Source organism: Mus musculus, chromosome 2 (assembly GCF_000001635.26).
Source record: "Mus musculus strain C57BL/6J chromosome 2, GRCm38.p6 C57BL/6J".
Taxonomy (NCBI): domain Eukaryota; kingdom Metazoa; phylum Chordata; class Mammalia; order Rodentia; family Muridae; genus Mus; species Mus musculus.
The window spans coordinates 60,795,704-60,819,710 of NC_000068.7; the positions used below are offsets into that span (position 1 = coordinate 60,795,704).

The window sequence follows — 24,007 nt, forward strand, 5'->3', positions numbered from 1 at the left end:
CTCAACATTACTCCCCCATCTCACAAACTCACCCTGGCCTGCATAGCTTTAGAAACCCACCTTGGATCACCTTCTCCTCTTATGCACATGCCACACCCCTACACAGCTGATATACACTACCCAGAGGCTAGGAGACAGAGAATCTTGGGAGAGATCATGTTTGACCCCATACAGGGCAGCATCTCCCGAGACCTGCTAACAGGAAGGTGTCCAGGCCACTTGCTGGATTGAACGTCGATTCTGAATCACCCTTACTTTTATTTAGAAGGCCCGTTAATCTCTCTACTTCATCTGTGAACACTTTCCAACCCTGCAGCTTTGCGTATGGTAGTGTGAGATTAGCTGTCATTTCTTTTTACTCAGGCCCTTGCCTAGACCACACTGAACAAGGAACAGAATCTAGGAAAGCAGCAGTCATTGGAGAGGAGAACGGCAGTGCCCTTCGGTGTCGCATGTGCTGGAGAGTTTAACTGGGAGGAGGGGTTCTTTGCTACGTACAGCAGCAGCTCTGGCTTTTCAGCATCCTGAGCTGTTTCACCAGATCCCTTTGGGGTGAGCAAGAAAGGGAGAGAGATATGGTGGGCTACAGCCATTTACCCACTATCACTTCTCTCCCAGTCTGAGGTTGACTGTGAGATCAGCTTCCTGCTTTGGGCTTGGCAAGAGCCTATTTTTCTCCATAAAACCAAAGAACATTTTTTGTTTGTTTGTTTGCTTGTTTGTATTTTTGTGTGTGTGTGTGTGTCTGATTGCCCAAATCATTTATTGATGCTAAGTAAGACTAATCTTGGCAGCTAAGTGCATGCACTTCTGCACGCATTTGACTCTCTCCGGTTTAATTCATTTTAAATATTTATTGGGTACCGTTCTACATAAAGCACACTCTATTCACTGTCCTAAGGCAAAACTGCCTTAATATGCCATGTTGATTAAACATGGGCTTAGATATTTGCTACAATAGCTCCTTTAAATCCAGGCACTTTGAAGAGGAGAGAGTACAATGGACCACTTCAAGTCTAGATTAAAGGGAAGGACCGGCTTACAAGCGGAGGCCTCACCATAGGCTCCATTTATGTTCCCTGCCTTTTTCAATGCTAAGCCAGTGCCCCATCACTACTACTTGAAGAGCCAGGGTCTAATTAATGAGCAGATTTGCCTTCTCTGCCTATTTCTGTCAACCTTGCTTCAATTCCCAGGGTCAGTAGTTAGAGTCAAAGTCAGCTGACTCCATTCTTCCATTTTCCTAGAAATCACATGCCTATTGTGAAGATGCTGGATCATTAAAAGTCAGAGGCACGGCATCTGCGCTGCCCTGCTCCAGCCGCTCGCACTCCCGGCTCAAGAAGCCGGATGAGCTCATCCTAATTGCATGGAAAACTGAAGGTCAGTGCATCAAATTAATGCAGCAGCAGATTTCAAAGGGGCACATGACCTCCTCTCCCTGGTACAATTTGGTCAGTGAAAATGGGTCTCTCCTCCCCGCTGCCAATATTGTCAACAGGCATTCAGCAGAGAACAATCGGGAGTATTGAAACATGTAATTAAGTACTGCTTAAAACTACTCTATTCTAATTAATAGAGCCAATTTACACAATATGTAATCTTTTCAGTTCTTTAGTACAGTCCAATGGTCTTCAGTAAGCAGCTCTAATCTCCCCAGGCTCAGGAAAGAAAAGCTATTCTCCAGCTCTGTTCCCCCCTTTAAAGGCAGGGGCTGAAAGCCAACTTGTAGTTTGCGTGTTAACTCTACTGGCGCCAAATCCAGAATTCTGGCAAACTGGGAGTTGATGGGTTTCCAGCCAAAACTCAACTAGGGACAAAACAAACGTAAGCAATATGCAGACGTTGTGCAAGAGAGAGACTGGGCGCCACGTGAGATGTGCTTTTTCATACCATGAGGCTGGTTGTGAAACCTAAGGCCTTGGCGTCATCCGTCTACAGCCAGGACTGAGTATACTAAGGCGGCCCACAGAACCGTACCTTTGCACTTGTTGGTGGCCTTATCCAAAATCGCCTTTGTGGACACGATCTTCCCATATCTAAAACAAAAGGGAAAAGGAAGAAGTTACAAGGAGCTGTTATTCATGTCTAAGTCCAAAGAACACACAATTTTCTTTCAAACATCTGCAAACTTTAAAGTACAAAATGTTCTTTACTGAGGGGAAACACAAGGCGAATTCTGAACTTTAAACTAAGAAAAAAAAAAAAGGAATGGCCAGGCTTCCCCTTTGAAGCTCTATATCAAGTTTGATGTTTGGCTTTGAAGAACAGGTACTTTCCTGACAATCTTCAGGAAAAAAAAATGAACGAAATACTCTATACAAAAAAAAAAATCTCCCTTCTGATAACATTATGTCTGTGGCCAACTACAAAGCCAATACAAGGCCACCGATCTATTAAAGTTCTATGACCCACACAGCTCTTTATGAAACACAGACAGCATTATTCTATTCATCCCGGCTCGGAAAAGCGAGCTGTGTGGTTGCAGGCTGAGTGGCAGGTGTATATGTATTCTGCTTACCAAATTTAATGGCAAAAGATAGGGGTTTTCTCCTTTTGCCAAAGACTTCTATATTTATAAATATTACTAATATCACTTCTCGGCTGGAGAGATGGCTTAGTGGTTAAGAGCACTGACTGCTCTTCCACAGGTCCTGAGTTCAATTCGAAGCAACCACATGGTGGCTCACAACCATCTGAAATGGGATCTGATGTCCTCTTCTGGTGTGTCTAAAGACAGCAACAGTGTACTTATATACATGACACAAATAAATAAATCTTTAAAAAAAATTCTCGAGCCGGGTATGGTGGCGCACGCCTTTAATCCCAGCACTGGGGAGGCAGAGGCAGGCGGATTTCTGAGTTCGAGGCCAGCCTGGTCTACAAAGTGAGTCCCAGGACAGCCAGGGCTATACAGAGAAACCCTGTCTCGAAAAAAAAGAAAAAAAAAAAAAAGAAAAAAATTCTCAAAACAAATGGAAAATTAAAAAATTAAATCTAACTCAGCAATAACTGTTCAGGTGGCAAGTGTGAGCATGTGTGTGTGTATGAGATGGGCTGTGGAGACTACGGGACAGCCAACTGGGACTCGTCACTAGTTATATGATTGTGTTCATGAGAAATGGCGTTAAATCCCTTAAGGTGTCACAGAAACTGGGGAGAGGGAAAAATGCACAATGTTCTGATTTAGTGCGCTCCTGCTACAGATTAAATATCATTTACAAACGCAGACAGAATAGCCCCACCTCCCCTCAGTGCAAACCCTGAGGAAAAGCGCTACAACCCGTACTTGATTTCCAAACACTCAGGGCACTCTGAAATCTAGTATTTACAATTTTAAAATCAGGGAAAACTTTGGAGGACTGTGCAGGCGATCCTTCCTGAATCCGGGGCCAAAATTTCCTCACATCTGCATACAAAGTTCTACAATTCCATTTTCCCTGGTGCTTAATTTATACGTTTTAAGACATGTTCTTTTCTGCCTTTCTCATGATTACCTTTTGAGGATTAAAAAAAGTGAGTCTTCTAGCTGAGGAGGGAGCTGGGTGGCTGAGCACTTGTCAAGTGTGTCACAAGTACACTGAGGTCCCGAGGAAGAAGAGAACCTCAAGTGTCTTAAGTGTGTTAGGCAATCAAAGAGTTCTCCACTACATTTTATGCCGCTCTGAACATTCGGTACTTATGCTTGTATGTGAAAGCAGCTGACATACATTTGTCCGAAAGAACCAAATGGCGCGAGCCACCTCTCTTGTCCATTTAAGTCCCCTCCTTCCACTCTGTATAATCACGTAGTCAAGTGAGTTCTAACTAGGCATGAAAAGTAAGGATAATGTAAGGTTCAAATGATAATTACATCCAAGAGACAGCAGCGCAAACACCTTCAATTCCCCAAAGAAACCCTGAGCACTCCTAACGACATCACTACGGATCGCTGGGTTTACAGAAACAGATGTAAAGGAAGCACAGAAGCTAAAAACAAAGAAAGCCAGACATAACGATGGCCCTTCGGCAGTCGATCCTTTTCCAAGGTCATGGGCTTCCCTATTCCCAGCATTCACCCCCATGGGCAGTCGTCAACGGAAGCATTTCTTAGATTCTGTCGCACACTTCCAAAAGCAGGAAGGGCTTGTATGACCCCAGCTTTGAGTAAGGGCACAGTCACTGAAGGGATGATACTATGCCTGAGGTCTCTAAGAACCCACTGTTCTTTGTCAACTAGAGAATAGGATGTTCAGGAGGTCAGGGGTTGGCACTGTGTCCTCCGCTGCTGCTCTGAACACTTTGTGATGGCAAAGGTGTAGGGAAGTGGAGAGGTGACATGCTGGCCACACCACATCCCTGAGCTCTTCCTTCTCTGCCGCCTGTGACATTGACGCTCACCCTCGCACCTATGCTATCTGTGTTTCTCCTCACTGTGGGAGATGGTATCCACAGAGGCGCTTCCCATTCCATTCCCGTGGTCTGTTCAGGGGTGCCTGGTCCATTCTTCGTCTTTACTCCTTCCTTTAATTTAATAGTTGACCCCTGACCATCTTTATTTAGATACTTATCCAGAGATGTGGCTGTAACTAATGCTATTTCTCTTTCCTATCTTTTGAGAATACACACCAAGGATATCAAGTATTGGTTAGAAATTGTCTCGTGCCCACCACTGTCTAAAAAGCATCCCAAACACATGTTCCATCTCCTTCTTGTATCTTTATTCAATAGCACTTTACTCTCCTGTTCCTGCCAAGCTCAGGTTACCAGGGACTGTGTCAACTCTGAAGGCAGACGGTAACCCTGCTGAGTTTTGTCTCTGATGCTTCCAAAATTCCCTATACTGTCTAGACTTATTTAAACAGCACTAAAAAGTCCCCCAGCCTCCACGCCACTGGTCCTTCTAAGAGGACCCATCTGCTGCATCAATCTCCCTCACGCACCCTGTTAGACATGTCCTGGCCACCTGCCCATTACCTCAGCTTACCCACCTTGATCCCAGAGGACCTGTGCAAATCTTTCTTTCCCAGAAGCCAGCCCTAATTGTCTCACTGATTCACCGAGGAAATAATAAAGGGGGTTACAGTTGCCAAAGTCCCTGCTTATGCTCTTCAAGCCATGTCACGAGAAACAGTAAGGTTATGCGTGACGTGTTATATATGTTGTGTTTTATTTAGTTTCAAAATTGATTCCTACCCCCATTTTTTGTGAAGGGTAAAAAACAGTCAAGATCATGGTTTAAGCCTACGAGTTTGCCTAAATTTCCAAAGTTCACAAAAAATGTCTTTAAGTTTTCACTGCAACCTGTCTATGAAGTGATTGTGAGAAGCAGTTTGTCCTTCGTAAGCTCAGCTATGACAGGAGTTGGCAGGATCAGACAGTCTCCTCCATCTCAGTACTGACTCTCGTCCCCCCCTCCCCCCCTGACTCTCGTTCCCCCCCTCCCCCCAAGGCTGAGTGAGCAGTGTTTACTTTTCAAATGAAACAAACACACAGTTCGAGACTGACAAAGAGCAAAGGAACAGAGAAGGCATTTCTGAAATTTGCCAGTTTTACTTTCCATTGGTGGCTTCCATCAGCTCACGAGCTAAGACCGAAAGACTGATTTCTCAGAAAGTTACGGAGGGTTTTCACTGTCTGCGGAGTTACGGTCTGCTGGCTCCTGCACACGGTGAGGTGATTATCTGGAGCCACTGAGGGGTGTTAACCGGTTTCGCTTTCATTAAACATCTCCATGTTGTCCACTCAGAAGCTACGCTCAGAGCACAGTGCCACATGCTCACCATTGCCCTGACAGCTTTCCTTGCAATAAGACTTAATAACTGGGGTGGTGAGGGTGACGGGGGTGGGGTATGTTACAGGTAATTAGAACCTAATCTAAATCTACTGTCAATCACCAGAGGCCACAAGATTAACAGATGTTTGGGTACAAATCCATAGAGGAATAAACACTTTAAGCTACCTTTGTTCCCATTTGCAATTTAAAAAAAATTATTAAGGAAGAGAGATGTACACGGTACTGGATAAATGCACACTCTGAGAACACCATGCGGGACACACCCAGGAATGTAGTGTGTAAGGTGTAGGGCTGTGGCGAAGCCAGTGTGTCTACACTGACTCTTCAGGTTTTATCCAACTTCAAAGTAACCAGGCTCAGACCACAGCCCTCACTCTCCCTGGTTATAATACTCTTGCTAAGAGAAGCTAATCCACTCCAGAGGAAGGCTGGCAGGAAAAGGATAAAGCGTAATTAAGAGACGTGACTACAGAATAATTAGAATTTCAAAGGGAGAGGATCACAAGTCAGATTTCACATTTGGGCCCTCGCGCTCCTGCGGACGTGGCTGAAGAACTGCTCCGCGGGTACTGAAGCTTCTCCGGTTTGCAATATAGCTTTACTTCTCTCTCCACCATCCCTGCTTATGAATAAAACCAAACACACTTTAGTTTTAATTAAAGAAGTATCTGCTGTCCCCGGAGCTTCTCCTTTCAAAATCGTCCCCCACCCCTTTCCTTTGGATTTTGCTTAATCACCAAAGCTACAGACTGCTAGGATCAGAGCACAGGTGACAAAATTCAAATCACCTAAAGCCCCAGGTCTATGTGGCAGTCATCGCCTTACAGGATGTGAGCACTCTGTATGTGCAAAGGTGAGCATACTCTTGTCCCCTTCCTTCCCTACTATCCTTCCCCTCGTCCCAGTTAGGAGCTTAGGAAATGGGAGTCTACACCAGCCACCACCAACAGATGGCGACCATGGTTGAAATGTTACCTTAACACTTGGCATTTCCAAGGTTTAAATACTGGCAGTGCTCGTACTAGACTTGGAATACACTAGGACATTCTTAAAGCACCACTTATTGCTTATTTATTACTATAAATAGGCAATGGGCATATTCAAAAAACAATGTGTTCATAATGCTAACAGAAAAAGATGCATCTGAAACAGCCAACTATTGCTCATGAATACAGGAGGATGGCTCATGTTCAAACTCAGGAGTGCCCATTAAGAACAAGATGTAAGTGGTGACAGACAGCAAGATGGACAGACAGCATGAAATGAGGATAAACTAAGGGAAAAAACATTAGAAGCTGATGACTTAGTGAGATCAAAGGCATACGTCATATTAATAAGCTCTTATTTTTTGTGCACAGACTGCTGAGTGATTGTCTCATAATTTAATCCTCACGGCAACCTCTGATTAGGTGGTTTTTTGATTCTACTTTGTACACGTGAAACTCAGGAGCAGAGTGAGTCTACTCGGGGTTACACAGCTAGCAAGCTGAAAACACACAGGGCAGGAAGTTTGCTTTGGAGTTGAAAGGCCACGCATGTTGACAATTACAGAAACTTGGGTCATCGAGCACGGAGAGGTTCAAAGCAATTCCACTTTGAGTTTGCATGCTTTAGATGGAGAAAGGGCAGACTGCCACTGCTCACGTCTCTAGGATGGGTGCTGATGACATTCAGAGAGAGGTCACATGGTCTACCTTGAGATCAGATGCCCAATAATATATGTCGGTGAGAGGAAGTACAACTGGCCTTTAAAGTCTCAAAGGAATCATTCATGGATCTATTTCATGGGAACTAAAATACGGGGACTATCTGTCAGTCCCCGCTTGTTGTTATTTTGGAATTGTGAGGGGAAAATAGAAAAAGCTCTAATACACAAACACAAATGTATGTTCCTCCTGCATGCGTTATATGCTACATCTATTGTGATAAACTCACACCCCTACCCGCCCCCACACAACCATAACCTCACCCCTACCCCGACAGGCACACAGGTGACTCCGAGGACAGGGTTTTCTAGCTACTCTTTCTCTTGCTTTATTTTGTCAAGGGCTCCTCAGGAAAAGGGATTTCCTAATCTATGCTTTAGCTTACTGAACGGTGTGGTTGGACAGAGGAAGGGAAGGGAAGCAGAAGTGGCGTCCCATTTAACAGAAAGGTTTGGTAATGAACAAGGCCTAACAAGTAACACAGGAGGAGTGATTTACCCATGTTCTTTCTGAATCCCCACTACCATGAAGAAGTCAACTGGTAACATTTTCTCTATTTAATAAAAGAAAGAATAAGGATCCAAAAATGAGATACAAGATATGAAAAATTTAAACTAGGCAATCAAGTTCAAACAGATTTCCTAGGGCTTTATGTTTCATGCTGACAGTTTTCATGGTTTCCAGAAAACTGGTCTAGGACATGAAAATATTAAGCACATATAAGGGCATTTCAGTTTCCATTTCATTTGTTTGAGCCAAGCTCAGATAACCGCCCCATCTGCTTGTGCCGTTTGGCTGCAAGGGGTGGCACTCACACAGCACAGTGCCGTACCCAGCTAGACAAGAAGCCAGAGTTTCCGGAAGGCAAGGGAACCAACCTCAGGACCTGAAGGTCAGATACAACTGAAGCCCTGGTGCGGAAGGCCAGCATCATGATCACAGGAAAAGACAAGCGTAGCACGAAGGAAGAGATCAAATCAGGAACGCAACTCACCAATATTCATAGCATGCCCCCGTGTGACCTTCACCACACAAGACCTATGAAAAATGTATAAGATGCCAGATCTACTATGAAGGGAGCAATCCTTTGAGGGATAGGAGGAATTTCCGTATAAACTCACCTTAGTACTAAATAAAAATCCTGTGTGCAGAATCCTGAACAAAGAAGGCATAAATACAGAGTGAGTGTCAAGTGGAACAAGGCAGCCTTTGGGGAGCACAGAAACCCAAGCAGGCTACGAAGAGCCACGACCAGCAGATGTTTTCATGCAAACCTATGTGAGAACGACAGAAATCAAGAGTGGGAAGGGCCTGGAGTCGCCTGCCTTCCAGAGAAAGGGAACACTCTTGGCTGGCGATTTTGTCAAAACAACTGTAGAATGAAACGGCAAAAAGCAAGATTTTTATTAGCAGGATTCATGAAAAAGTTGATGCCTAGGATTAGCAAGGAGAGATATGCCTTTTAATTTAACTTTGCTGTAAGCTTAAAAATTAGTATGGATGACTGATGAGCCGGGCTTTCCAGAGGCCAGCAGAGATTTAAGACAAATGGCTTCTCTGAAGGAGCCTTAAATGCTCAATTAAACTTCTGAGAGAAGCAGTCCCAGGTGTCTGTTATGGAGAGCCAGCAGCTTGCTCGGGAATGCAGAAGACAGAGAAAGGAGACCTTCAAGTTCACGTTTCTGAACTAGGGAGGTCAATGACTTTAGCCGAGTCTGCAGGCTGGGATATGTAGCAGAACCCAGCTCCTTGTCACATGTTCTCTCTCAGGGGCAGCTAGCCCAGCTGTCTTGCAGCAGGTGAGCTGATGGGACAATATCACGGAGGCTCTGGTACAAAGCGCCATGCTGCTTCTTCAAAAGGTTAATCCACCCTTCAAACTCAAATAAAATCGGCAATTCCCTTCGAGATTCTAGAAATGATAAACCTTCTCACTAACCTTAAGACTATGCTCATCAACTTTCCTGAAGAAACCCACTACTGTTCCTACCACAGTTGGCTAGAAATAAAAAGCACACAGAAAGTGAACATTAAATTATCTCGCTAAAAATAGCAAAGATGCCCATTGGGTGGGTGGGGCATATGGTCTGTGAAAAATGTAGAGCGTCTCTTCTAAACAAAAGCACTACAGAGACTTTGACTTATTGCATGGGTTTATGATTGATTACAGTTTAGAACCAATTCTTTCCAAACTGGCAAGCAAGCTGAGGTAGCTTCTCAAGAGCACACAGCACACCAGTGTTCACGCACAACCTAACACCATTTCACAAACGACTGTCCTGCAGCTCTTCAGGGTACAGTCATAGATGCGTGGGAGCCAAATCAGTGTTGCCCAACACTACTATGTTAGAGGGAAATAACGTATGCTGGAAACAGAGCCAGGGGTGTTTTAAAGTGTATGTCACTGAACTGATCTCAAAGTCTCATTCACTGAGTAGCATGTAAGTCCTAGAGCAAAGACAACTTGACTTAGAAGGTAGTTGGAATTTGGTTTGGTTTGGTTTGGTTTTTCTCTGTGAGTAGTCTTGTCTGTCCAGGAACTTGCTCTGTAGACCAGGCTGGCCTTGAACTTAGAGATCCACCTGCCGATGTCTCCTGAGTGCTGGGATTAAAGGGATGCACTACCACTGCTCGGCTAGAAAGTAGCCTTTTTCTCTGGATTGATGAAACCATCATGACTATCTTTTAATCTGTTTTCCTCTCACCACAATATATAATGTATTTCTTTTGCTGCCTTGATAACCTCACCTTTTGTAATGATCTACCATAAGGAAAACTTGGTTATAAGAGACAGAAGGCAAAGAGTTACAACTTTGCAGATATGGCCTCAAGTTCTAGTATAGTCAACGAGCAGCTCTATGACATTCTTGGTATCCTCAGCTATAGAACTGCCCAAAATACCTACATCACAGAAGACGATACAGATTGGTCCATCATGGCTTGTCCTCTACCCCGACTCCAAATATGGAATCCAGTGACAGCAACCCGGACTACTTTTTAAAATCAGAATATTAATGTGGTGTGGCCCTATATTGCAAAACATTGAGGAAGAACAGACCCACTCCTTTTTGTTACTTTTTAGCACAGTTTTCTTTGCATATCACATATAAATACTCGTGCATATGGGTCGAGTACATAAAACATAAACAGGTAACATAATCTTCCCTTAATGAAAGACTTTGGTGAAAGGAAAAAAAAGGGGGAAGGGACTGGCAGAAATAGAAAAGAAATATTACATATTGTCTTGGAAAACAGATACTGGTAGACAATTGTATCCTTTAAGGAAACATAGGAAGGAAAGCAATTTAGAAGTGTAACGTGGAATAAAAGATTAGTAACAAAAAGACAATTACATAGTTGTGGCATGGGAGAAGCTCAGGTGATTATTTTTCAAACAGCTATACATATGTTGAACTTAAAATAAAGCAAACCAGAAAACCTTAAGACACACAGATACCCAGACACACACACACACACACACACACACACACACACACACGCCCCGGAGACATTAGACACTGAATGTGTACAAGTTCAGCACTGAAAGCCATACGTGATTACTTCATTTAAACCAGGACAGAATGATAGAGGGCTAAAGCAAATGTGTTTTCCACAACAGTTGGAACAAAATGCAAAATTACCTCAACGTTTCTCTTGATCCAGTCACAAGCTAAAATACAGGCATCAAACTGGACATTTTTGGACTTATACTAGTCAGCTGTGATACAAAATATGGCATCAATATACTGACTACCAAACACACTCCATCCTTTTGTAGGACAGAGATTCTCCACTGTCCCACAATCCCAGGAAGTCAGGCAGAGAAGAGACTGGTGAGAGAAACAGATCTACCTATCTATCTATCTATCTATCTATCTATCTATCTATCTATCTATCTATCTATTATCTACCTATCTACCTATCTATCTATCCATCCATCCATCCATCCACCCATCTTCCTCACTTCACTTCTGACACACTTGGAAGTATGGTATAAATACCTCTCAGTGAAGGGCGCACTTGGTCCATGTACATAAGGGAACAGCAGCCAGCAGCTTGACATCTTTAAATTTATTTAGCTCAAAAGGTCACTTGTAACAGTAGTTGCAGCTCCAAGAGCAGAGCTGAGGGGGGGGGGAGGGCTAAATGAGGCTCCCATATTGATTCCCCACAGGTTTGTCCCTGAACCACACTGTCCTTAGATATTGCAGATAAAGATGAGCCAAGCACTCTAAAGGCACAGGGGGAGAGACGCAAGGGCTCAGAACCTTGCTCCAGGAGAAAGGCGGGGAGAAATGATCTCTGTCTGAAGGAATGCAGCTGAAGCGGAGCAAATGCTGCAAAATGACTTCATGTCAGTTTCGCTCAATTGCCACATCCTAAATGAAGGGGCCACGCTTCACTCACTGTAACTCAGAGTCACTGGATTTTCTGGAAGGTGTTCTGGTTACACTTTGGAACAGAGAGGGCTGTGGGTAGCCATGGTGTGTTAAATGCTTATCTACTATATGGCTCAGGCAGTAAGAAATTTCCTCCAGTCTCAGTTGTTTTGCGAAATCTTGCGAAACAGGACAGGTAATCATGGATTGCAAAATGCTATTCTTTGAAAGAAAAAAAAATCCCCAAGATGTTAGAAAGATGTTAGAAATTAGAAGCTGGGAAATGAAAGCTGACAGAAAGCCAAGATCTGGAGCAGCCCGAGAAGAGAAAAACTAGCGTGTCTTGGGGAAAGACCAAATACCAGTGTGTGGGACTGTGTCCTCCAAATGGGAAGACTCCTTCCTGGAGGGAGGAGGCCCCTCCATGGACTCAGGAAGCTAGGGAAACAGGACACTCACCAGGCCATCCCACAAAGTGTGCAGGCAGAAAGCTCTGCAGGAAGTGAGGAGACGCCATAGTGGAGTGGCCTGCAAATTGCTCCTGAGCCCCAGGAGCAACATGCCAATGTCTCCCCACCCAAACTGGCCTCTGTAAAGCCAACGGTTCCTTGGTGTGTCATCTGTGGTCTCTCTTGGTTAAATACACATTTGTTCATGTCTTCCTAGAAGACTCACACAACCAGTGGATTCCTTAATAGCCAACCACGCAGCCATGTGCAGTAAATGTTCACTCTATCTGGGGAAGTGGGGAGAAAGAAAGGGCTGCTTTATCTGTGCCAAATTAAAAAAAATTTTTTTGTTTTGTTTTGCTTGTTAGACACATGAGATCAGGAAAGATGCAATTTGGTTTGGATAAGTGAATAACTCATCAAACTAGTGTTCAGTTAGCATAGAGCAACGTGCAGAGTGGCCATCCTGAAAGCCCAGCCCTTAGCCAGCATATTAAAAACCCAAAACTTACAGCCTACATCAAGTGACTGGTCGGTCGCATATCATCAGAAATATCAATGTCCTAGAGCTAGTTGGGACAGTGTAGTTAATGACTTTGACAAACTGTGATTAATACTTGGCTAATGATGGCCCAGTAACACTTAATAGGTAAAAATAATCCATCCCTAAGTTCTAAAGTGGCAAAACACAACTAAAAATGGTTTGGCTCACGTACACAAAACAACCGTGGGTTTTCTGATAGGGGTATGCCAAGTTCTCCAAATAACTAAAATTTATGCTGCAGGGACCCTGGTTATAAAAGTAAATTATGCTCTTGGCCTTCTTGTTCAGTGTTCCTCCCTACATAGTTATTAGTGGAATGATGTCAGCACCAAAGGCTATGTCAAAGTCCTAAGCCCTCTGCCTTCTTTTGAAAGAGGGCTCCCTTTGCAGATGTAATCAAGGTCACGTGGCCGTCCTCCCACCCCTGCCTTTAGTCTTTCGTCAGTATGACTGGCACCTTTCTCAGAGAGAACCTGTTGCATAAGAACAAGGGGTAGTCCATGTGGTCCTGCAGAGAATGGGGTGCTGCTCCGGCTGGCAGTACCGAGAGAAGCCACCAATCTCCACAAGCCACAGCTAGGAAGTGACAAGGGAGGCTTCTCCTAGACATGGTGCCCCCGACCTGTCAAACTTAGCCTTCTGTCTTCCAGAACTGCAGGCTCATGGACACTTGTTCTAAGCTTCCCAGCTTTGTGGTGCTTGGTTATGGCAGCTAAACAGAGAAATAAAGCTTTAGCTCCATGGTGTATTTCTTTATAGGCCTTTGAACCTGTTCTGCTCAATCTTCATTCTCTGCTCTGTAAGACAATACCTCCCATGGTAACCGTCCTATCACTCTGCCGCTTACCAGCGCTTCCCCACGGCAAACTCCTCCTGACCTTTGCAGATGAGCTACGCGCTGCCTCTGCATCGTGCGCACAGAAAGCAGCATTCTCAGCTCCACTGTGCTCCCTGCACGGCTCTGTCCTAGACTTGCACCCTTTGACCCTTTGTTTACGTCTGCACACACAGAGAGTCTCAACAGTCAGAAGAAAATCGTGGAGAAGTACCCACAGCCTGTGTTGATGAAGTGCTTCCTGTCTGAATAGAATTATTCTGAACACTGCCACTAACCTGGCTGTGGTTTCAATGTGAAATGCCCTCCTTGGGCTCTGTGTTTAAAGACTTGGACCCCAGCTGGTGGTGCTCTTACAGGAGGTTGAAGAACCTTCAGGGAGCAAAGGCCCTCTGGAGGAAGTGAGTCAGTAGGGTGACCTTTACATCCTGTAGTCTGGCCTACTTCATATCTACTCTCTGCTTCCTGGCCTGCTAGGCTGTCAGGGAGCAGCCTTCTGCTCCTGCCACTAGAGCTGAGAGCTGTTCTGCCATAACGCCATTCCTCCATGAGACTTGCATTCTCATAGCATGAGCCACAGCACTTGAAGGGAGTAAGCATCGCGTACCATGGTCTAGAGCCTTATCCTAGAGGAAGCCACAGATGAAGGCCTTGCAGGTACTGACCCGGGAGAGGAGACTGTAGGCAGGCCGTTTTCCATGGGAAGCAGTGGGGAATGTGTTGGCAGAGCTCTGAGGATGCGCTACGAGACTGCCTGGGTAAGGTTCTTTACAAACTGACTTAAGAGGGGTTACATGGTCACTGCAGGGCACCAGTGGTGACCAAAAAAGTAAGTGTAAGAAATTTCCCAAGAGCTAAATTTATTCTGTGATTCTGGCTTTTCATCCTTGAACGTTCACACCGGCCGGCCTCGGATTCTTTTCTAACATCACAAAAAAACTTTAACTCTACCTGAAAAACTATCCAAAAAGCCCTAGTTTTGTTTACCTTACTAATAGTTAAATAAAAAAAAAGTTAAAAAAAAATAAAAGCCTAAAACTATTCTGTGTTGGAGAGCAGGAGCTGGGCACTCTTGCTTTGCAAGTGGACCAAGAGTAATCAACAGGATTCATGTCAGTAACAACAAGGGTTATTTCTATAGATAACCAAGGGGAAAAGGAAGCTCAAAATAACTTTAAAAAAGCACACTTGATGGGATTTGTGTAATTCTTACCTTTAAATTAAAACAAAACAAAACAAAAAAACTCAGTAAAGTTCTGTAGAATAGTCTATGAACTGAGCAGACCATAAACAAAAGAATTCACATGTGAGAATCCAGGCAGCAGCCAGGAAGGCTTGACACTTCCCTGTCCCTGCAGGCCAGGCTGGGGTGGGTCAGCAATGGTGTCTCCACACACTTCCTGTCTCCACCCTGCTGAGGCAGCAGAGAGGCAGCTCCTTGGCTTCCTGCTTCCTTAGCTGCTTTGTTTAAACTTTATGCTTAAAAGACTGAGCCCAGCAAGACAGCTCAGTAGGTGAAGGAGGCTGGCCCTGCCTGCAGCCTGATGAAGAAGAGTATGATTCCTGGAACCCACAGAAGGGTGACAGGCAAGAATTGATCCCAAGAAGTTGTCTGCTGATGAGTCATGGTGTAAGTGTGTACACATTCCAACTCAATCACTCACACACACACACACACACACACACACACACACACACACACACACACACACAACTAGAGTGAAAGACAATTTAAATTAAAGTAAAATGTGTCTTAAATGTGAGAGAAGTATTTCATGGATCCTTAGAACCTGGAATGACTACTACTCAAAAGACATCCGAAATACTAGTGTTACAAGGAAATTTGAAAGCATGACACCATATGAATGGGGAATGACATCAATGAACACAGTAAGACTGTCACACAGGACAGCTATACAGACACTGTATGCACGCATATATATATATATATACGTATATATATATATATATATATATATATATACACACACACACACACACACACACACACACACACTAACAGTTATTTTCAAGTGTAAACTACTTGCCCTTTAAAGTTCAAGTGTGCCTTCTCTGGAGGGGACTGGCTACGAAACAATTCAGATGGAGGTGAAACTACTGTTTGTAGACCCAACCCCAGATACTGCTGGGTAATGGTGTAATTGAGAGTCAACTATGGTAGGTAGACTTTCGTTTTGAAAGTTGTGTCTGTGTGTATACATGTTTTTGTGTAGATATACATGTCTGTGTATACATGTTCGTGTGTGTGGATAAGTGTGCAGTGGAGGTTGGAGAACAACCTCGGTGTCACCTTCAGGAACATGTTCTTAGAGACAAGGTCACACACTGGCCTTGAACTCACCAATTAGGCTAGACTGGCTGACCACTGAGCTTCAGGGCTCCTCCTATACTTGTCTCTGAGGCAATGGCATTACAAGGGCATTGCTACATCCTTGCATCTTCACATATGTACTGGGGACCAAATTCAGGTCCTTAAGCTTGCAAGGCAAGCACTTGATTTCCCTAGCACCCCTGAGCCATCTCCACAGCCCCAAGGTGGGCTGGCTTTCTGCTCATTTGGATAATACAAATTACATATAATCTTCATTCTAATCATGATACCACAACTCTCTCCTATAAGGAATATGGCATTTGTCTTAGAACTGCAGTAGAATACAAAATACAGTCCTAGACAAAAATCAAGTATCTTCCTTACTACTTGGTGGTTGGGAGCTCAGCTTATCAAAACACTGCTTTCTTTCACCTGACCAGGCCCACCAGGCCAGCCTGAGACCTTCCAACAGGTCAGTGCCTGCTCCAAACCACATCCAAAAAGGTGATAATTGCCCCCCTTAACACCCAGGCAGGTCTACACTGGGCTCATTAATCGCTTCAAGTCCTGTGTGCTTCCTCTCAAAACACCTGGATTCAGAAAGAAGGCAGAGAACAGCCTTAAACCGCAGCTCAATGCCTAGAACCGACTCCCAACCCTCCTCAAACCCCGGGTTCGTCACAGAAGCAGCAGGGCAGGGTGACGAGAATAAGCATTTTCAGGTTCACTCAATGAAATATCAAACTTTCTCCTCCTAGTGGCTGGGCATAAAACACAAGACACCCTGAAGAACAGAAGAATCGGAAACAACTTTTGACAGGAACTCGGAAGGTATTAAGTGACAACCTAGGCTTTCGAAAACCAGCAAGCGCTTCAGAGAGATGAAGCTACAGGACTTTCCTGCCTGAACAGGAAAGAGAGCAGATGCGTGATTTGTCTGAAAGACGAACCTAGAGCCATGTGTCGTGTCCCAAGATGCCCACGCCTGTACATCATTCCATGATGATCAATTTGAGAACTCAATTCTAGGAACAGTTTGGTTTTTTTTTAAATGAGGACATACTGTGTTACTAACTGTAGAGTATCCATCTACAGTACCAGAGGGTTCTATTCTATTTCTCTGATACAACACTCTACAAGGGGTGCCACGACAGAACATTGATGAAACTGGTGGACAATGTGGGATTTGTATTTGTGCTGAATTTGTAAGGAATATGTGAGCATTTAGCGTTAAGAGTCAGGAAAAGCTATGCCAAGTGCTGCTGCGATGAGCTCTGAGTTAGCTCTCCACAGTCAACCCTGGGAGGGTTTCCACATGCAATCTTGTGGAACCTTTGGCAGCCAGCAAAGCAGGCACAGCGCTAGTCCTGTGCTCCAAAGGAAGCCGAGAACTGCGCAGGGAAACATACCAACACACCGCACGCATCTTTCCACTTCCCTGCAGCGGAAACACGCCAGGCAGGGAAACCGTATCATTTCGTAAGTCTGCAGTAGAAAGAATGGTTTTGTGTAAGGCTCCTTCTGGAGTTTACTTAGCTGCCAAACTTGAGTGGCAATGTGTGTTAAGGAAATGGTTAGCCAAAACAGAACAGACTATTACTAGGCCTGAGACGGGACTCTAGCTAAGAAAAGTGCCAGCTGAGGAAAGCATGCAACATGTTAACCCTCTCCCCTTCAGGGAACACGAAAGCTAACATCTAATCCTTTAGTCACACCCATCCAGGGTATGACGTTTAAATTCATATAAAAACAAGTAGGGACTTGAAGAGATTATGGGGGGCAGAGGAGACCACCTCAATAATAGTCTTTAAGTGAAACACTGAATGCTATATAATATATACCTAAGATTTTTTATTGAAATGGAGGGAAGAAAGATATTTATTTATCCTAGAAAAAAAAATGGCTAAGATCCTTTAGCTCACCATGTAACAAGAGCAAAATGATGAGTTATTAAAAACTATTCCACCAAGACTTCACAACACGGTAAGGAGGACTAGTTTTACAATCTGAGAGGAGGTATTATTTATAGCTATAAGCACAGTGGGGACACAATTACTCAGGCTAAATGGTTATCTGACTGTGCTACCTATTGCTTGAAAAGGCAGAGGGAGAGAGAGAGGGAGGGGGAGGGGGGAGGGGAGGGGAGGGGGGGAGGGAAGGGGAGGGGAGGGGAGGGCAGGGGAGGGGAGGGGAGGGGAGGGGAGGGGAGGGGAGGGGAGGGGAGGGGAGAGAAAGAAACAGAGACAGAGACAGACAGAGGCAGCCAGACACATAGGCACAGAAAGAGAGACAGAGCCAGACAGTGAATTTGTAAGGTTTTTATCGGGGCGGGGGAGTATTTCCTTAAATGCAGTTTATTATGAAAGTAATGAACCATCTTTTGGAAATGCCAAGGTGTGATAATTTTCAGCTGATCAAATGCTACTCAGGAGAAGGAAAGCAGCAAACCAGGGTCTGGGAGCATCTAAGCTGTCTACTGACGCCCGGGCTGCTGGTACTGTCATGGAGACACAGCCAGCCAGAGACAACCCAGAGATGAAAATTATAGGCCAGGAAGTTCCAAGGGGGGTTGTTCAAGTGGCTGTGAGACAAACACTGGCATGCTAGAGACCACAGCGACCATCACTTTCTTGGTATCCACTTCCATTACTCTTGCTAAACACAAAGGTGCGCTAGACTGTGCTCAGGGTTCTTTTCCATGCGTTCTTCTCAACTTCAGAAAGTACAGGGAAGATTTTTGGAAACTCTTGGCTAATTGGATGTGCAATCCTGATGTAACTATATCCCAAGTAGCCATGCCAATTAAAAACTTCCCAGTTGAGAGGGACTCTTTCCCCCAGGACTGTCATTATGTGCCTCTAAAGCTACATGTGATGTAGTTTCTAGGTCATATCTATGGATTGGCTCCCACAAGATTCACCCTGGGAGGACTCTATGAATTTTAAATTATTATTTCTTAGGAATAAAGCTCGGGATGATTACTGAGTCTGATGTATTTCTACAACGAGTACAAGTGAATTAGAACAAGCTACGCCCTTCCAGTTCCTTACATAGAGCAGCAGCTCCTGTCACAGGATAAAATTTAGTTGAGTTTTCCTTTGAAACAGAGACAACATACCACTTAGCCAATTGGCAAAGATGCACTAACTACAAAAAGAAAAGAAAAAAACTCTCTAGGCAAATGGCCAAATGGCCGTATGATGCTGCTGCAAGTCCCAGGGCCACCTTCAGAGGTCAACTGCCAACTGCAGCAAAAGCATTACAAATATGAACAAGCGACTGCTGCAAAGAACGTATGTGGAAACACTGCCAAGGATCTAATACGAAGTAACCCACAGAACAGCCAATGAATGAAAGGAACGCGTCACTGGTGACACTCTATGTCCTTGGCTCAGTGCAGAGACAGCAGACACTAAGGAAGAAACAAAAAATGAAACCCCTGAGATTCAGTGAAGAAACCATACATACTCCTTACAAACTTAGACCACTGCTCTCTAACAGAAAAGGAGCCACAAATGCAACCATGTATATAATTTAAAATTTCCTAGTACCCACATTTAAAATAATAAAAATATAAGTTAATTTTAATAATTGTTTCTGTAACCCAATATATCCAAAATATCCTCATTGCAACCTGTAATTAATATAAAATAGCAGTGAGCAGGGTACCCACAAGCATTTGAGATCTGGTGTGTGTCTTACCAAGGCATCTCTACTTGGACTGGCCTCATTCCCACAATGAAGAGCCACATGTGGGTGCTGGCTGCTGTTAACTGTGCAGATCCACATGTTTTTTGTTTGTTTGTTTGTTTGTTTATTGGGCTGGTGCCTCTTTTCTGCCTAAATCTTTTTTTTTTTTTTTTTTTTTTTTTTTTTTTACTATGGCAGCTAGTAGCTTGGTACTATGTATAAATCACAGTGAAAGGGAGGAGTTTGGTACTATCTTATGTTCTTCGGGTAGTTCTTACTGTAGGTATGTCATGAATTAAAGAGCACTTTTTAAAAAGCACTTCTGAAGCACATAAAAGATTCCAAGAGAGGCACGACAGGATGAGCCAACTGGGGGAGTTGGAGCTTGTGGATCATGTGACTTTGAATTCTCCTGTTACTATAACGACTGTAACAGAACGTAGAAATAAAATATAGAACAGACCACTCAACTTTCTCTGCTTGATACTAGAAAGTTCTATTATAATCAGCTATCTAAATATGGTCTAAATGAAAATGCAATCAAACTCATCTTCTCAAACAAATCTGGTATTTCTGCATATCAGAAAAGCAAGAATCCTAACTCATCCATTGAGGCTCCCTCCCTCCCTCCCTCCCTCCCTCCCTCCCTCCCTCCCTTCCATCTATCTACTTAACTTCCCCCCTTTCCTCTCAAATATATTTTAATCTTGTTAGGAATAGGAACTATGTCATATGCACTGTTTAAAATTTTTAATCAAGTATTCAACACAATGCCTTTTAAATGACAGGTGCTTAATACATGGCAGCTGAGTTACTATTATTATTATTATTATTATTATTATTATTATTTATCTTAAAAAGAGTTAAGCTGGAAAGGAAAGCCATGGCTGTAAGGCAGAGATGGAAGGGTCACTATGTAAGATAACTTGATGAGCACTCACTGTCAGAAGAGGAGAGGGAATTAAACAGCCTTTGTTATATTATATCCCCTGTGTGTGCTTGACGGGCACTATCTAGAAACTTTACACAAGTCACCCCATGTAATCTTCACAGCAGTCACTACAATCTCCACTTTATCAACCGAGAACTACAGAGGCCAGACAGCAAAATCAGCATGCTGAGCCAGCCTCACCCAACTGTGCAGATAGCCAGGATTTGCCCAGGCTATACACTCCTTTCCTCACAACCTAGATGGAAAATGGTTCAAGGAAAAGCCAAGATGCTGGCTTGTACAGGCTGTAGCTGTCCAGGTCAGTTTTCATCTCCCTGCCCTCTATGACCTGTGACACATCTTGTTTCTTCTTATAATTATAAATTGATATATCAATTATAAACTGATGACCAAGTTATTTTAATATTGTTCAGTAAGAAATTCCTGGGAAAAATAAATACTTCAAGCTCTACCTCTCTTGATAATAAGATTTCAGATGCTAATTCTTCTTGTGCTTTTGATGTAGCTGAAAACAAACACATCGAAGCTGTGTTGCTACTTTAAAGCCACTTGGGGTGAACTACAAGTTCTGGGAACAGCATCTGTAAATTAGTTTCTGCTACAATTCCAGGATCTGGGACACAATAGTGTATTTATTGTACACTGTGGGGTGTCTTTTCAAAAAGGTTCTCAGACAAGGATCCAAATTAGCAAAATGAATATGTAGAAGCCCAGTGGCCATTCATTTTAAATATATACAAGAGATACAACTTTTTAGACAGTGTCCTATATTCACGTATATACAATAGCTTTTGTGATTGAAGTAAATTATAATAAGGTATAGTTTTTGAAAGTTAGGTGAGCTTTTAGTTTATCAGATTGTATTGTTACAGAGAAATATATTTTAAGTTGGTGTATGTATGTGTGTGTGTATGTGTGTGTACATATTTTCACACTAATGTTGTCTGGATCATCACCAGGGCACTGAACCTGCACAATACTCAGAGGGCTGAGGAGCAGACCATGTCCCTCCCTTTGTCAGTCATCCTCACTCATAGATAGGAACAGAGAGATTTACAGGGAAATGTGGCGCGCTGTCCTACACAGCTCCAGTGGTTTAGCGTCTCTTGACTAAATACACACATCTTTACTATCAACCAGCAGAAGAGGGGCTAGTTCATTAATAACTGGACTACTTCTGGTTTTCCAACTTCCTCCTTATATTTTTCTAATTTCTCACAAACATATATTGCTTTTGAGAACAAAGTAAAAGAACATCCCATGTCCTTTGCTATAATTTACCACTAGAACAATGCTATTTAAAGAATATTGGTCAGAATATTTTAAAACAGTGAGACAATCATTTGAACGCACATCTGATTCTGTACACACCCACTGGCAGCTTTTACAAGGATCAACACCGAGCTCAGGTTCTCATGGTAGACAAGCCATTAAAATATTAGAGGGAAGAATTTTCTCCAAGCACTCAGGGGTTCCACACTCTGGTCTCAGTTATCTTAGGAGTCCCATGGTAACAGTGGCTGACCACTGACATGAGGGGAAAGGAGGAGAGGATGGTGCCCTCAGGAGGCTGAAGCACGTGCGGCACCAGCAGTGGCCAGAGCACAGCTGGGGCAGGTGCACTCTAGCAAGGTTATAACCAAAATCCCAATGCAGGAGAGTGAGACATGGGCACACTGCAGAGAAAGAAAACACAGCTTTTAGGTCCTGAGTACAGTGTTGAAGTGTGTGTGTGTGTGTGTGTGTGTGTTTGTGTGTATCATACAAAGAGAACCTAGTCTCCCGATTTCACAAGCAGTATTAATATATTTTAAGATCTAGCATGGGGACTATGGAATGAGACTATCTGGTCAATGCTGGACAGACCAATGACTTTGGCAATGACAGGCCAAGCTTATGAAACTTACCAGTGGGAGAGTTTGACCTGAACTCTTGAATTCCTTCAGTATCATCAGAAAGCTACATTAAGTAACGTAGTTGTAAAAACACATGACTAGATTAGAAGCAAAAATCTAACCTTAGATACTGCTTTACAATGACGTATCCACGCCAAATATTTTTACATCCAAAATAGTGGATGCAAACTAAAAGGGAAACCAAATTTGGGGATAAAATTCTATGGCCATTTTAGTATAAGCCTTGCTGGTTCAATTTACAACAGAATAGCACAGCTCAAATGCCCCACTCCTCCCTAATTAGGCACAGTCCTTTTGAGATGTCTGTCCCTAAGAACAAGGCGAGTATCCTCAGGTAATATCTAATTAGCATGTCTCTTTTTGTGGCAGTTTAATGGGACTTTTGCTTCCTCTCTTCAATTCTGCTTTGTAGACTCTTAACTCCCTGCCCCATAGGGAAGACAGAGTTTCCTTGACCCTTTGAGCACGTCCTGCCTCTCTGCAGCTGGCCCTAGGAATCAGCTTCAGTTTGGGGGTGGTTGGGCTGGGCCTGGACCCCTTCCCACGCTGCAGGAGCAGTGAATGCCCATAGAGGAGGATGTGGCTGCAGGGCTGAGATCAGGGAGAAACATCTGCTAGAGCATCATGTGTTTATAATTAAAAGTTGGAAATAACTTGAGTGTGTAGAAATCACTGCTAAGTCTGTAGTGGCCACTCAAAATTACTGTAGGGGTTTGAAGGACAATTTATGGCATGAAAAAAAAAAGTCTGACTATACTATATTTTACTATTAAGTAAAAAAATACATATGTATTCATAGTTCTACTCTGATAAAATTATTCTTTCTCTATCTCCTTATACATATGTATGTTAAAACCACACCTCACTCTGTGGCCCACACTGGCCTTTAACTCCTGTTCACTCTCAAGTGCAGGGGAAACAGTATATTCACACCCACCTACTCACACTCTCCCGACTCCAGGAAAACTAGTAAGTTCACAATTTTATAAGAGCAAGTTTATGGTCAAGAGCAAAAGAGAACATTTTACAAAGGGGAGAAGGCCGAGGACGTACTTAAGCTTCTGCAACAAGGGCCGTGACTTCAGGAATTACATATGACTAAGGGGTCCGTGGGATCTACTTCATAGTATTCAGTCATTTCTCTAAGACTTAGGTGAGCTTTTACCCCAAGGTCTTAAAGGAATCTACATATGCACTAACATCCTTACGAGTATTTCAGTTTTCTGAAAACTTAACGTGGTTCATGAAGCAGTAGAATCCATACTAATTTCTCTATAGTTTGGAACCCAATCTAAATACTTCCTTTGGGACCAAACCCCAACACCAAGCCTTACCAGGAAGCATACTGACTGTTGGGTGAAAAAAATGTCCACTTCAAATTATTCAGAGGGGGTACGGTTGGTTCCAGAATTCCTTTCTGTACAGAAT

At 43.5% G+C, this 24,007-nt stretch overlaps 1 protein-coding gene across 10 annotated transcripts in view; it reads right to left on the reverse strand.

The window, feature by feature from the left end:
- The window catches only part of Rbms1 (RNA binding motif, single stranded interacting protein 1), a 213,688-nt gene that overhangs the window by 45,511 nt on the left and 144,170 nt on the right, over positions 1-24,007 (reverse strand). For all 10 annotated transcript variants that reach the window (XM_006499940.2, XM_030251908.1, XM_017319146.1 and 7 more), the window contains one exon: positions 1,981-2,039. In XM_006499940.2, coding sequence (XP_006500003.1) covers positions 1,981-2,039 — 59 coding nt within the window. The remainder of the gene's footprint in view (positions 1-1,980; positions 2,040-24,007) is intronic.